At 44.7% G+C, this 13,229-nt stretch overlaps 1 protein-coding gene across 2 annotated transcripts in view; it reads right to left on the bottom strand.

The window, feature by feature from the left end:
- The window catches only part of CDK13 (cyclin dependent kinase 13), a 117,171-nt gene extending 104,172 nt beyond the window's left edge, over nt 1-12,999 (bottom strand). The window contains exon 1 of one of the 2 annotated variants that reach the window (XM_008150312.3): nt 11,335-12,999. In XM_008150312.3, the coding sequence (XP_008148534.1) occupies nt 11,335-12,566 (1,232 nt within the window). In that variant the 5' untranslated portion in view covers nt 12,567-12,999. The remainder of the gene's footprint in view (nt 1-11,334) is intronic. The other variant, XM_008150316.3, reaches the window with a different exon arrangement.
- Between the last annotated feature and the right edge of the window lie 230 nt (nt 13,000-13,229).

Below are 13,229 nucleotides of genomic sequence, written 5' to 3'. Positions count from 1 at the left end.
GGAAACAGAAACCACCAGAAGGCTCTGCAAACAAGCCCTGAACTCCCTTTGGCCAGGTGGACTCAGAGCTGGTGTCTCTGTGTGTACATTAGACACAGCCCGGCACTCGCCTTTGTCTGTTGGTCAAATCCATTGCATCAAAAAACTTGTTCCCCTTCTTCTCTTTGGGCCCTTACAACAAATACAGGCCAATTGGAAGACGCTGGCCCCAGTGGCAGAGCCAGGCCCCATAATCACCCGGAATTTAGGCCTAAGGCAACTGGGTAGCAATTTCCACGGAAGAGAACACACTGTTTTAGAGTCTTAATTCTCTCCTAAAATGTGCCCAGCTGCTCCTCTTTAGCTGGGATAGATTGAACTAAGGAACCAAAGACCAAGTTTCCTTTGAGGTGGGATCCACCCTGAGCTGGCTGGTGGCAAGGCCCTCACAGGCAGCTGCCTTCCCCCCAAGCTCAGTGTGCTCTGAGCCAGTCTTTTTCTGGTGGTGCCAGGTCCTGGGCTGCAGGTTGGGCGGCAGATCTACAGGGTTTCTCTCCGTTGCCTTCCTGGCCTCCCGAGCAGTACCCTCAGGCCTGGCATGCCAGGCAGCTGTCACCAGAGCCAGGACTCAGAGAGCAAAGGAGCTGGCCCGCGCCAAGAGGGACCAGCAGGTGGCCAGGCAGCACCCCCTACCCCACTTCTCAGTCTCGCTCACATGGATCAGGCCAAAGCTCGCTGCCCGAGACTGGCGCCATGTGGAGAGGGTTGCAGCAGGGAGAGGGGTGCCCTGACCTGCCAGCCTTGGTGACGATCACCTTGGTGTCCAGTTGATTTAATTCGTCCCACAGAGCCTTCATCTCAAGCTGCACGCTCACGCTGGCCACCTTTGCATTCTTCTTTACCGGCGCCTTGGCAGCGGCTGCACAACTGGCCCTGGGGCCCCCGGGCTCAGCAGCAGCATCCCCTGCAGCTGACGCATCATAGAGACCAGTTGTTCTGCTATAATGGTCGCTGGGCTTTTATTATATAGGTAAACTTAAAATAGAGCAATAAACCTCCATGGGGCAAATTAATGATACTTTAATTATGAAGGGATGTCAGTCCCACCATCAATGTTTCATTCATGAGTACCAATAATTGGGAATTTATCAACCAATAAACCAACCAGTATTCTAAGACTGAAAAATAATAATCTCACTTTAAATAGCATATGAAGTGGTGAAGGGATTGAGGAAAACAGAGAAAAAATTCATGGACTCAGTATAGTGATTGTGGGGAGATAGGGGGAGATGGAAGAGGGTATGGGGGGATAAATGGTGATAGACAGAGACTTACTGGGGTGGTTAACACACGATACAGTGGACAGATGATGTGTTATAGAATTGTGCATCTGAAACCTATAGAATTTTAACCAGTGTCACTCCAATAAAGTCAATAAAAAGGAAAAAATAGTAGCATATGCAGTGCTGTGTAACCCTTTAAAAAAGCTGCTTTTGTTCATTGAAGCATTGCTTGTAACAGCAAATACTGAAAACAACTAAAGTGTCCATTTGTAAGGGCTGGTTCCATAAACTAGGAGGCAGTCATTCACATAATGGAATACTACACAGCTTTGGAATAAAAAAATAAGGAAACTCTTCCTGTACCAACATAGAAAGGTCCCAGGACATACTGTTAAGGACAAAACGCAAGTTACAGAAAAGTTATATAATGTGCTGCCTTTTGTATAAAAGAGTAGGAAGGGAAATAAGAACATATATTCATCTTTGCTTTTATTTAAATAAAGAACACTAGACCAATATGAGACAACTGAGTGGCATATAATAAGGGGAAGGGAGAAAAATTCTATTCACCCACATCAAGTGAATCTTTATCTCCTCCTAAAAAGAAAAAAAAAATTTAAAGGAAAATAGAAAGGAGTCCAGTTTGTATTTTGATCAGCATCCTATATAATAAAAGCCCAGCGACCAAATGGCAGAATGACCAAAACAACAGGTCGACCAGTTGCTATGATGCGCACTGACCACCAGGATGCAGATGCTCAACGAAGGAGCTGCCCCCTGGTGGTCAATGCACTCCCACAGTGGGAGCGCTGCTCGGCTGATCGGGATGAGTGGCTGCTCCCGCTGTGAGAGCAGCTGCTCAGAGGGCGGGTCCACAGTCACTCGGCTGACCGGGATGAGCAGCGCTCCCACAGCGGGCTGATCCCCGCAGGCCATGCTCCCTACCAGTGCACAAATCCTACGCACCAGGCCTCTAGTATATAATAAGAAGTAAGGGTAGTTTGGGTGAGTCTCGGGTGGGAAATCTTAAATGCCCAATACAAAAATTTGAATCTGGCCTGGCTGGCGTGGCTCAGTGGTAGAACATCGACCTATGAACCAGAAGATCATGGTTCAATTCCCGTCAGGGCACGTGCCCAGGTTGCATGCTTGATCCCCAGTGTGGAGTGTGCAGGAGGCAGTCAATCAACAATTCTCTCTCATCATTGATGTTTCTACCTCTCTCCCCCTCTCCCTTCCTCTCTGAAATCAATAAAAATTTATTTTAAAAAAAGAAGAATTTGAATCTGTAAATGTTTTATAGGAAAATGACAGAATCAAAGTGGTATTTTAAGATTAATTTCAATGCAGAAAACAGTAGGAGCTTGAAGAGTAAAGGCCCAAAGCATGCAGATCCAACAATAAGAAGATCCACAAATTAAGAAGTTTTAAACTAAATCAGAGTGGACTAGAGACCACTGCAAAAGCACCAACAGAACAAGCAATTTATTAGAAGTGGGGAGGGAAAAGATAAATATTACTTTAAGCACTGGCTGGCTGGGAGAAACGACTACCTCTTAAAACACTTGCACACATACATGCAAATCAAAAACTTCTTAAAACATAATCAAGGTTAAAAGACAAAAGACAACTCATGAAAAATACTTGCTAATTAAAGCCATGCACACACAAAAAACAGTTAATATCTCTAATACAAAAAAAGGCTCTTAAAAACTAATATGAAAACAAACAAAAATCAAGATAAAAGAACCAAAAAATAAAAATAAATTTAGCATTATTAGATATTAAATAACTGCAACTGAAAACAGGAACAGGATAACTGACAACTCCACAGACAGTGGAGACTGAGGAAATGGGTACTCGCATACTTGGAAAATACAAATTGATAAAAGCTTTCTGAAGATGCAATATGACAGAATTATCAAAACTACAAATGTGCATAGCATTTTTGGCCCAAGAATTTTACCCCTGGGAAATGTAATCTAGAAGATATTATGGGACAAATGCATATAAAATTTGCGATACATAAACATAGCAAAAATAAGTCCTTTAGGAGCTTACAGTGTAAGAGTAGCAACATGGACTTGGCCAAACAAGTTGTAAGTACACCAATACAATGGAATCCTAGGAATCAATAAAAAGAATATACTATGGATTACAGGGTACAAAATAGCATTATAGTATGTTCCCATTTATATAAAGTTTTATGTCCCTATGTATATATGCACAGAAAAGTCTAGAAGACTGTTCATCAAAATATCAAGGGTAAAACATCTCAAGTGGCTGGACTCAATATGCCTTGAATCTCTTACCCTTTTCTATACTAACCGAAAATGTCTACAAGCCTCTACTATCTTTATAAACAAGTGAAAAACAATATCTGAAAAATATGACTCCAAGAAAGGTAAAATAATTCATTTAATGTTGGATAAATTAAGTTTGGAGTGTCAAAAAAAAAAATCTCAGTGAATATGTCCCTATGCAACTGAAACTAAAGAAACAGAAAAGTGAGAAGGCACACAGTCCATTAACTATTTTCAGCTTTTAGTTTATCTCACTACCCTTTTCTTTTCCATTTTATAAAAATTCCAGTTTTAACCTAAATTTTACCCTCTAATCTACATTTTATTTTCCCAATATATTAAGAACATGAGATTCTCCCACAATTTAGATATGCACAATTTAGAAATTTAAGGAACAAAAATCAGTGCAAACAATACTAATACTTCTGATCATTTTGCTTCCAACACCCACTTTAAAGCTTACAGATATCTACATATGAAACAAAGCAAGCCAAAAACAAAATAAAAACTTCAGTAATATTTATTTTAAAAGTACACAAGAGGAAAAAACTAATGATCTTAAACCCAGCCGGCGTGGCTCAGTGGTTGAGCATCGACCTAATGAACCAGGAGATCTCTCTCATCACTGATACTTCTCTCTCTCTCTCCCTCTCCCTTCCTTTCTGAAATCAATAAAGTTATTTAAAAAAATAAAAAAAAAAGTAAATAAAATTATTTTAAATAGTGAATGTTAAACAACAGTAGTTTTAAACTGGTTTTTCAGAAATAGCTACAATTTTTCAGTTGGCGTATAGAAGCTTGAAATTCAGTCTGCTCAGAAAATTATCACTAAAAAAAAACAGATCATTTATCTTTGATCAGTATACAACAGAGCACAAATATAAACACTAGGAGTGAATTTATTATATTCACAATAAATGTGATTCCCAGCTTCAACCTATTTGATAAAGAAGCTAGAAAAAGGTTCTTTAATTCTCTCCTCATAAATCAGTTATTATTTTCCCTATCCTAAGTATATGTGAACCAAAATAGCAAGTTTAGAAACACAACTGATATCTGTGCAAAGATTCATTTGCATTAATCTGTGGAGAAAAATGGTATTTCAATCTAATAAACATTTCAGTATAATTACTTAAAGAAAAAAAGGTATTTCAATTAATTCAACCACTAATACACTTTGGAATTTGTCCTCTAGGAGCTTACAGTCTAGTAGGGAAAACACAAATATAGCCAGCCAAGTAATCAGAATATTAAATAGGGTTTTTTAAGCCCCATAACAAAGATAAAGCAAAGTGTAAGGAATATAAGAAAAGGAATAAACTTTTTTAGATGAATGCAGAAAGGTTACAAGATGGAGTGGAATTTGAGTTGGGTTTTGAATGCAAAACTGGAGACAGAGAAGAGAAAAAATGGCATTTTAAGCTAAAAGAACAGCAAGAGTAAAATTATAGAGCAATGGTTCTCAACCTTTCTAATGCCGCGACCCTTTAATACAGTTCCTCATGTTGTAGTGACCCCCAACCATAATATTATTTTCGTTGCTACTTCATAACTGTAATTTTGCTACTGTTAATGAATCATAATGTAAATATCTGTGTTTTCTGATGGTCTTAGGCTCTACAGAGAACCACTAGCAGGGTCGCCTAAGACCATCGGAAAACACAGATATTTACATTACGGTTCATAACAGTAGCAAAATTACAGTTATGAAGTAGCAACGAAAATAATATTATGGTTGGGGGTCACCACAACATGAGGAACTGTATTAAAGGGTCGCGGCATTAGAAAGGTTGAGAACCACTGTTATAGAGAAATGAAAGTGCCTCTAAAAACAGAATTCTGATAGAATGGGGCCAGATCATAAAAGGCATTACCTGATTATGCATTAGAAAGCTTGGACTTAATTCTATATAATGAAAGTGACACATCTACCGTATTTTCCGGCGTATAAGACGACTTTTCAACCCAGGAAAATATTACACACCCAGTCGTCTTATACGCCGGAAAATACGGTAACCAAGATTTTAAGAAAATTCTAATAAAGAATGAATTCTATATATATACTAGAGGCCCAGTGCATGATTAAATCATGCACGTGTAGGGTCCCCTAGGCCTAACCTGCCATCCAGGCCATATCCACTGTCCCGCAAAGCCTAGCACGCTCCGCGGACACTGCTAGCAGCCTGCTCCCTGCTTTTGATGGCAGGGGGTCCGCTGGTGCCAGAGCAGACACACAGCTCCCCGCTTTCGATCGCGGGGGAGCTGGGTGCCTGTCCGCTGGTGCCGGAGCAGACAGGCACCCAGCTCCCCTGCTTTTGATGGTCCGCAGCAGGATGTGGGCTCGCTGCCCCAGAGGCCCCTTCTGTGCTGTAGCACAGCCATGGCGCAGACGCTGAGCTCGCGCCGCCGCTGGCGACGCGAGCTCAGCATCCCGCCGGCCCAATTGGCCACCCCGAGTCCCACCCCTCCGCGCCTCCTGGCCAATCGTGGGCATAGCGAAGGTACGGTCAATTTGCATATTGTCTATTATTAGGTAGGATAAAAGGCTAACATGCTAAGTGTACCTCCGCTCACCTGACCAGTCGCTATGACGTGCACTGACCACTAGGGGACAGATGCTCAACACAGGAGCTGCTGAGCTGCAGTGACTTGACAGCGGTGGTTCTTGGGTGACGCACCCCAAAACCAGAAAAGAGGGAGCCCGATTCCTCGCGGGGCTGCGCGATTCCACCTTCGACCATGGGTTATGTTGTTTCTGGGGCACTGTCGGCCCCGAATCTGGTTTGCTGCACACTTGCGTTTGACTTCCACACCCTGTACGACGGCAACTTTGCAGAGTGCCCTCTCGCACTCCGGGTCCCTTCGGGGGATGTCGGAGAGCCGGTTTTGGCCTGACCCCCGCAGGCCAGGGAGGGACCATGGGAAGTTGACTCCAGAGTGTGTCTGGCCTGTCTCACCCAGTCCCACTCCACCAACCACCTTCTAATTAATTTCCTCTCAATGTGCACAAATCCGTGCACCGGGTCACTAGTCCTCCTATATAATAAAAGGCTAACATGCAAATCGACCAAACAGCGTAATGACCAGTCGCTATGACATGCACTGACCACCAGGGGGTAGACACTCAATGCAGGAGCTTCCCCCTGGTGGTCAGTACACTCCCACAGGGGGAGCACCACTCAGCCAGAAGCCCTGAGCTGGGCTCACGGCTGGCAAGCGCAGTGGCGGTGTCAGAAGCCTCTCCTGCCTCCATGGCAACATTAAGGACCCCTCGGGGGATGTCCAACTGCTGGCTTAGGCCTGCTCCCCATGGGCGCAGGCTGAGCTGAGGGATCCCCCGATTCAAGTGCACCAATTTCGTGCACCAGGCCTCTAGTTAGAAGTAAAAGAAGAGGTGAATAGGGAAGAAATAACAACAGGAAGTGCGATTAAAAAAAAAAAAAAAAAGAGGGCCTGAACTAAGGAGCTAAAAATGGAAATGGGATAAATAACTTGTGTTAGAACAAAAATGTGGTAAGGGCTGAGTAGATATAAATGTCAAGTAAGGTTTGGTCAGAAAATGGAGCAAAATACAAGGCTGTCTTAATAATGAAAGGAGTGATTAAAAATTTGGAGACTTAAGAGAGTTCACCTAAATTTACAGCCCTTCTGAGTGTTTCTGCATTTATTCTAGTATGCTATACTTTTGACACTTTTAGAATTCCATTCATGTAAGGATACCCATGACTTACTTCTAAGTATATATTAAAAGCAATAATTTTAGGAGCTTCTTTTTTTTTTTTTTTAATTCTTGAATGTCTTCATTTTGTATGTTTTAGAACAGTAGTTTTTAGGACAAAACACTAAATAATCCATGACAGAGGTACCCCACATCATATGCAAGTGAATACTAATAAATTCACTTATTTACATCTAGGTCCACCCATCTTTAGATTCTCAGGGTCTTATTATTTTTCCATAATGGAGACTCTGCTACTTCTTGGTAGAATAGAACTTCCATAGGTTCAGAGAGAGAACCAATTATATATATAACAATTTACTGTATTAATTGTACCTGATCTGACTTGATCAACTTCGGATCAAGAATCCCATTGCAAAACAACTATCAGTAACCAAGAATAATTAATGTCTTTAAGAAATGTTTTTTTTAGCCTCCTATTCATAAAAACTATGAATTAGTAAAGACAAAATGAGCTGAAAGAATCTTTAGAAGAATTTGTTTTTTAAAATCCTTAAATGTTGCAATGGTGGCCAGGAAAACAGAAATTAACAGATAAATTTCCAAACAGGAATTGAATTTTAGCAAAACAAATTATTATGTGAGGTGGCCAGCTCCCTTGAATGCCAGGTGAAGTTCGATACAGCATAATACCAAAAGCATGTACTTTAGAACCAGACCAATCCAAGCTGACCTTGGAACAAATCATTTAACTTTTTAGAGTTTCCATTTCCCAATCTATCAACAGAAATGTTTCTAACTATCGGTAACGTGTTTTGTTTTGGGGGTGAATGTACATTAAATATTTATCAATGCCTGGCACATAGTAAAACTCATCTTAGTACCTTTCCTAAACAGCCCCTCTCTTCAGTGCACCCTCACATTTATTACAGGACCAATCAACAAAATTATGTGACTTCCTACACCCCCAACATTCAAGTATTAAAGAAAATATGGCAAACTGGTTATACAGGGGGGAAAAGTAAAGCTACAAAAGGACTGATTAAAAGAAAAGCATGAGCAAAGGACTGAAGATTCAAATAAAGGCAAAGAGCCATTATAACGTAGATGTCAATAAAATGGAGAGGATTTATTCTAGGAACTAATACCAAGAAAAATATCAATCATGGTTTCAATACTAGTATTTTGAATGTGTTTGCAGTTCCTTAAAAATATCTACATTGACAATTTATTAATATGTAAGCTCCATGTGGGCTGGAAAAAGATCCAATGCTTATTTCCTGCAGCATAACATGTGGTCTATATTAAATACTTATATAATCCAGGCCGACATGAATATTTCATATGCTCAGTAAAGTCCATCATCCCTTCATTTACCCTTTCAACAATTATTGAGTCTACTTCTGTCAGACACTATGATTAGCACTAGGATTATAATGGTGGTCAAGATAGGCTAGTTGCCTTCATGGAGCTCCCAATCCAGTAGTCTATTCCTTAAACAATATGGGTCACCTACCACAAATACTATATTCTAAAAATAAATAAAACTTTTTGAATTAAACTGGACAAGTGAATTCAATTAATTGTTCCTAAACAGTAATTAATACATTTGCTATATTTAAAAACCTTTCAGTTTTTCAATCAACTATGTTAGCTATAAATTCTGGGCCCCACATTTTAAGCAGGACATTTGACAAACTAGATATAATGTGGAAAATCTAAAAAGCATACCTTATGAAAAATGAGTTTTGAGGCCAAGAAAAGAAGACTCAAAAGATATGGTAACTGTCTTTATATTTTAAAGAGGTAGCATACAGGTTTGCTCTGTATCATTTCAAAGGGTTAAACTTGAAGCAATGGGTAGAACTGACACAGAGCTGGATTTCTGTTTCAATATGAAGAATTCTAATAATTCAATAACATCTAAACCACATTAGATTTCTGTAATACTCTACACTATTTCTATACATAAATTTTCATTTAATTCTTGAAATACACACACACCACAAAACAGCCTAGGAAACTGAGTCTCCAAGGATCTTGCTAAAACCTGGGCAAATCAAGACTAGACCTTGAGCCCTAGATCTAATGAAATAAGCTGTCTTCAAAGCAGTATCTTCCCACCTCTAGATGTATTCAGGAACACACCAAATGGCCAGCTGTCAGGAATGTTAGTCAAGATATTCTAAAGCTCATTCCTAATCCAATCTTTTAGAAATACTAGTGGTCAATATAAACACCATGAATATTTCAGTCAAGAATGGTCCTCTAGAAGGCAAGTTTCATAAGGGCAAGGACCTTGTCTTTCTTCAGTGCTATATCCCAGTCCCTAGAATAGTATCTGGCATATAATATATACTCAATAAATATTTGCTAAACTTGAATAATCCTAACACACGTACCACTACTATGTCAAATAAACAAAATGCATAGCACTATTAGATAACAAAGGACCTTGCTAAAGTATCCAGCAACTAAAAAGCCTGTTAGACACGAAATCCATTCTTAATATTATATCCTACTTAAAATCACTATCTAAAGTCCTGAAATTTAGCCTAATCGATTTTCAAGAACAAATTCAATTAAAAAAAAAAAAAAAAAACACCACACAAACCTTTTGGAAAACCTAAAATATCTTAACTAAAAGTAAAATATAAGGTCTTACAAGATGTAAAGAATGAATTTGGTGAAATGACTTTTCAGTGTTGATAGTCTGCTTAAAGCATCAATCAACTAGCATTTTGAGTGTGCTTGAACACTGTAAGAATGAAGAGATGTATACAGCTGTTTTAGTTTAAAGATAAACTCACACCTGTATCTCTATTCACATCACATCTTTACAAACACTTACTAGGCTGGCACTTCAAAAAAATCTGCTAATTTTACAGGTACATATACTATACTGAGTCAATATAACTCACACATAGAGGTACTAAGCATCCATTTGGCATTAATGAAAGAAAACTAAGACCAATAGGAAAATCACAATCAATGCAAATGTCAGTCTGTAAAATCCTGAATTACGAAGCCTAGAGTTTCCAGACATCTAAAAGAATATAAGAACATGCAAAATACTCAAAAGTTCCTTATAATTCACCGTGCTTACAGGTAGTTATATATCAATGCTCACACTTTTTTTGGAGAAATACAAAAAAGGCATAATAGCTATATGAAAGATTTACTCCAATTTTGCTAGGTTAAATTTACCTTTTAAAAGACTTCTAAACAAAGATTCTGATATTTAAGGGTCTACTAGTATTTTACTTTAAAGTAAGTGTAAATAGGAACTCAGAATAATAGTTAATGTGAGAATGTACTAGAACATTCACTTGGTTACACTGGACTACATCAACTAGATTACATTTGCACGTAATTAACAACTGGGTGTCATAAAATACCAACAACCTTAAAAAAAAACACCAACAATCTTGTCTTTGTCATTTTTCTACTTTTTGAAATTATGACTGAAAGACTGCGTAAGAAACTATACCACCAAAAATATCGCAAAATGGGCTATCTTCCTTGTCTTCAAGAATTTAGAACTATAAGCTTTTTTCCCATATTAATACACTTTACAGAAAAGCTGCTTTCCCAACGTTGACACCTTAATAATATATATCTAAATCTGACATCAGCACGTGACTCAAATCCTCCTTTATAATATTTACTCCCTAAACTGCAGTCCATTCCTATCTTCAACAATGAAACCTCTTTAGAGGGTTTTCCAAAAAAAGTATGACAAATTAAACAAGCTCTAGGCTTACCCAAACTAACTGTGCTGGAAAAACAAAAAGAGCAGTTGAGAGAAATCTGTTGACATATTAATGCAACAAGTTTAAGACTTTGAACTCTTCCTTAGAAATCCTCCTTACCAGAGAGAGAGGAGAAAAGCTCTGTTGGACCTGTTGCTCTGCCCCTCCAACCCCCTGAAAGGCGTCACGGGCGCCAAAACGCCGCCGGGTACTAGAAGCGCGTCCCGAGTCGGGTGGTCCGGTCTCGGGTGGTTTGGCAGAGCCCGGTCACCCCTTTGCCAGCCTCCGGGCATCCGGCCAGCCCAGCCCAAGACACGCGCACGGGACGGCCGACTCACCTGATCACGGGGCTGTAGGGGCTCCGGGAGCGGCGCCAGCTGCTGCTGCTGTAGGGGCTGGGAGACACGTCGCCGCCCCGTTCGTACGAGCTGTGGCGGCTGTAGCTGGGGGAGCGGCGGCGGCTGTAGGGGCTCGGGGAGCGCGGCAGCCGCCGCGAATAGGGGCTGCTGCCACCTCCCGCCGGGCTGGGGGACTTGCGGCTCCGCAGGCTCTGCGAGGCCCTGTGGGACACCGGGCTGTCGTCCCGGCCTCCCAGGGGGCTCAGGGACCGCTGCCGCCGCCGGTAGGCCTTCGGCTCGGTCTTGTCCTCCCGGTAGGCCTTGGGCGGCTCCTTGTAGGCAGAAGGCGGCTCCTTGGACGACTTAGTCCGGCTCCGGTGAGCCTTCAGGTCTCGGTCCTTGCGGCTGCTGCTGCTGCTGGACGTGGCCGAGGCGCTCTTCCGGCGGCCGCCGCTGCTGCTGCTGCTGCCGCTCTTGGTGGCCTCGGCCCGCTCCTCGCCGCTGTGGCTGTGGCGGCTGCGGGACTTGGAGGCCTCGCCGCCGCCGCGCTGCCCGTCCCGCCGCCGGTGCTCGCGGTGGCGCTCCTTGCTGCGGCCGCTACTGCGGCGGCGGTCCCGGCGGGGCCGGCGGCCCGACCCCGACCCCGACCCCTCCCCCCGCCGCTGGGTGCCGGAGGAGGAGGCCGGACTCCCGCCGCTGCCCCCCGTCCCCCCGGCAGCCGTCGCCGCCGTTGCCGCGCTGGCGCCCCCCAGCAGCAGCCCCTGCTCGGACTGGGAGCTCACATCCTCGTACTCCACCAGCGGGGTCACACCCCCGCCGCTACTAGCACCGCCACCGCCGTCCTGCTGCGGCTGGGGCAGCGAGAAGACCCGACGCTTCTCCGCCTCCTGCCCGGCGCGGGGCCCGCGGCGCCGCTTCTGCCGCCCTCCTGGGCGCCTCTTGCCTCTCGCCAGCCGCTTGACCTCCAGAGGGGGGCCCGGGCTGAAGCAAGAGGAGGAGGCCGCAGCGGCGGCGGCGGCTGCGGCGGCGGCGGCCGTGCCGGGAGCAGCCAGGAAGAGCAGAGGCGGCGGGGGCGGCGGCGGTTGCAGGAGCTGCGGCTGGAGGAGCGGCAACAGCAGCGGCGGCTGCTGAGGGGACAGGAATCGCCTCCGCTTGCGGCGTTCCTCCAACTTCTTCTCCGCCCAGCTCAGGCCCCCGCCTCCCCCCAGCGCCGTGTCCGAGCTGCTCGGCATCGCCTAGAGCTCGCCGCAGAGCGCGGCGCGGGTGCGGCCTCCTCCCGGGTCAGATCCTGGCCATCGCTCCCGCCGGAAACGGGACCGCGGCGACGGCGGAGGGACACCGGGCACCGGGGCGGTTCGGCAGACACGCCACGATAATCCGGGTCGGGACGCGGGTCCCTGGGTTCCAGGTCACCGTGGGGTCCGCCGCGGCCTCCAGGCCCGAGGGCAGCAAGAATCCGGGCGGCAGAGCCCCGGTGCGCGCCGGTCGTCCGATCCTGAGCCGCAGAAACAGCCGATGCACCGGGCGCTGACCTGCGGGGGAGTCCGGAGTCCTCCAAGTGCCCCCGGGGTTCGGGGAGCGGCCTTGGCCGCGCTCGGCTCCAGCAGCGCAACGCGGAAGTACCACCTTCGTCGTCGCTTCACTCCATCGCGCCCTGACGTTGGGTGCGAGTTCAGGGGAGGGGAGTGGGCGAGACAACAACACGCCTCCTCCGCCGCCGCCGCCTCCTCCGCGTCGACGTCGTCTTCCAGGGGTGGTGGCGACACACGGCGGGCGCCTCGGAAATGGCTGGGTCTTGACAACTCCCGGCCTAGGGCCTCGCGCACTTTGCGGCCCACAGGGGCGGGCGGCGGGGCGAGGCCGAGGCGACCGGGCTGCGGCTCTCGGTCGGGACA

The sequence above is a fragment of the Eptesicus fuscus genome, chromosome 14 (assembly GCF_027574615.1).
Source record: "Eptesicus fuscus isolate TK198812 chromosome 14, DD_ASM_mEF_20220401, whole genome shotgun sequence".
In the NCBI taxonomy this organism is placed as follows: Eukaryota; Metazoa; Chordata; class Mammalia; order Chiroptera; family Vespertilionidae; genus Eptesicus; species Eptesicus fuscus.
This window is presented reverse-complemented; position numbering and strand designations above follow the sequence as displayed.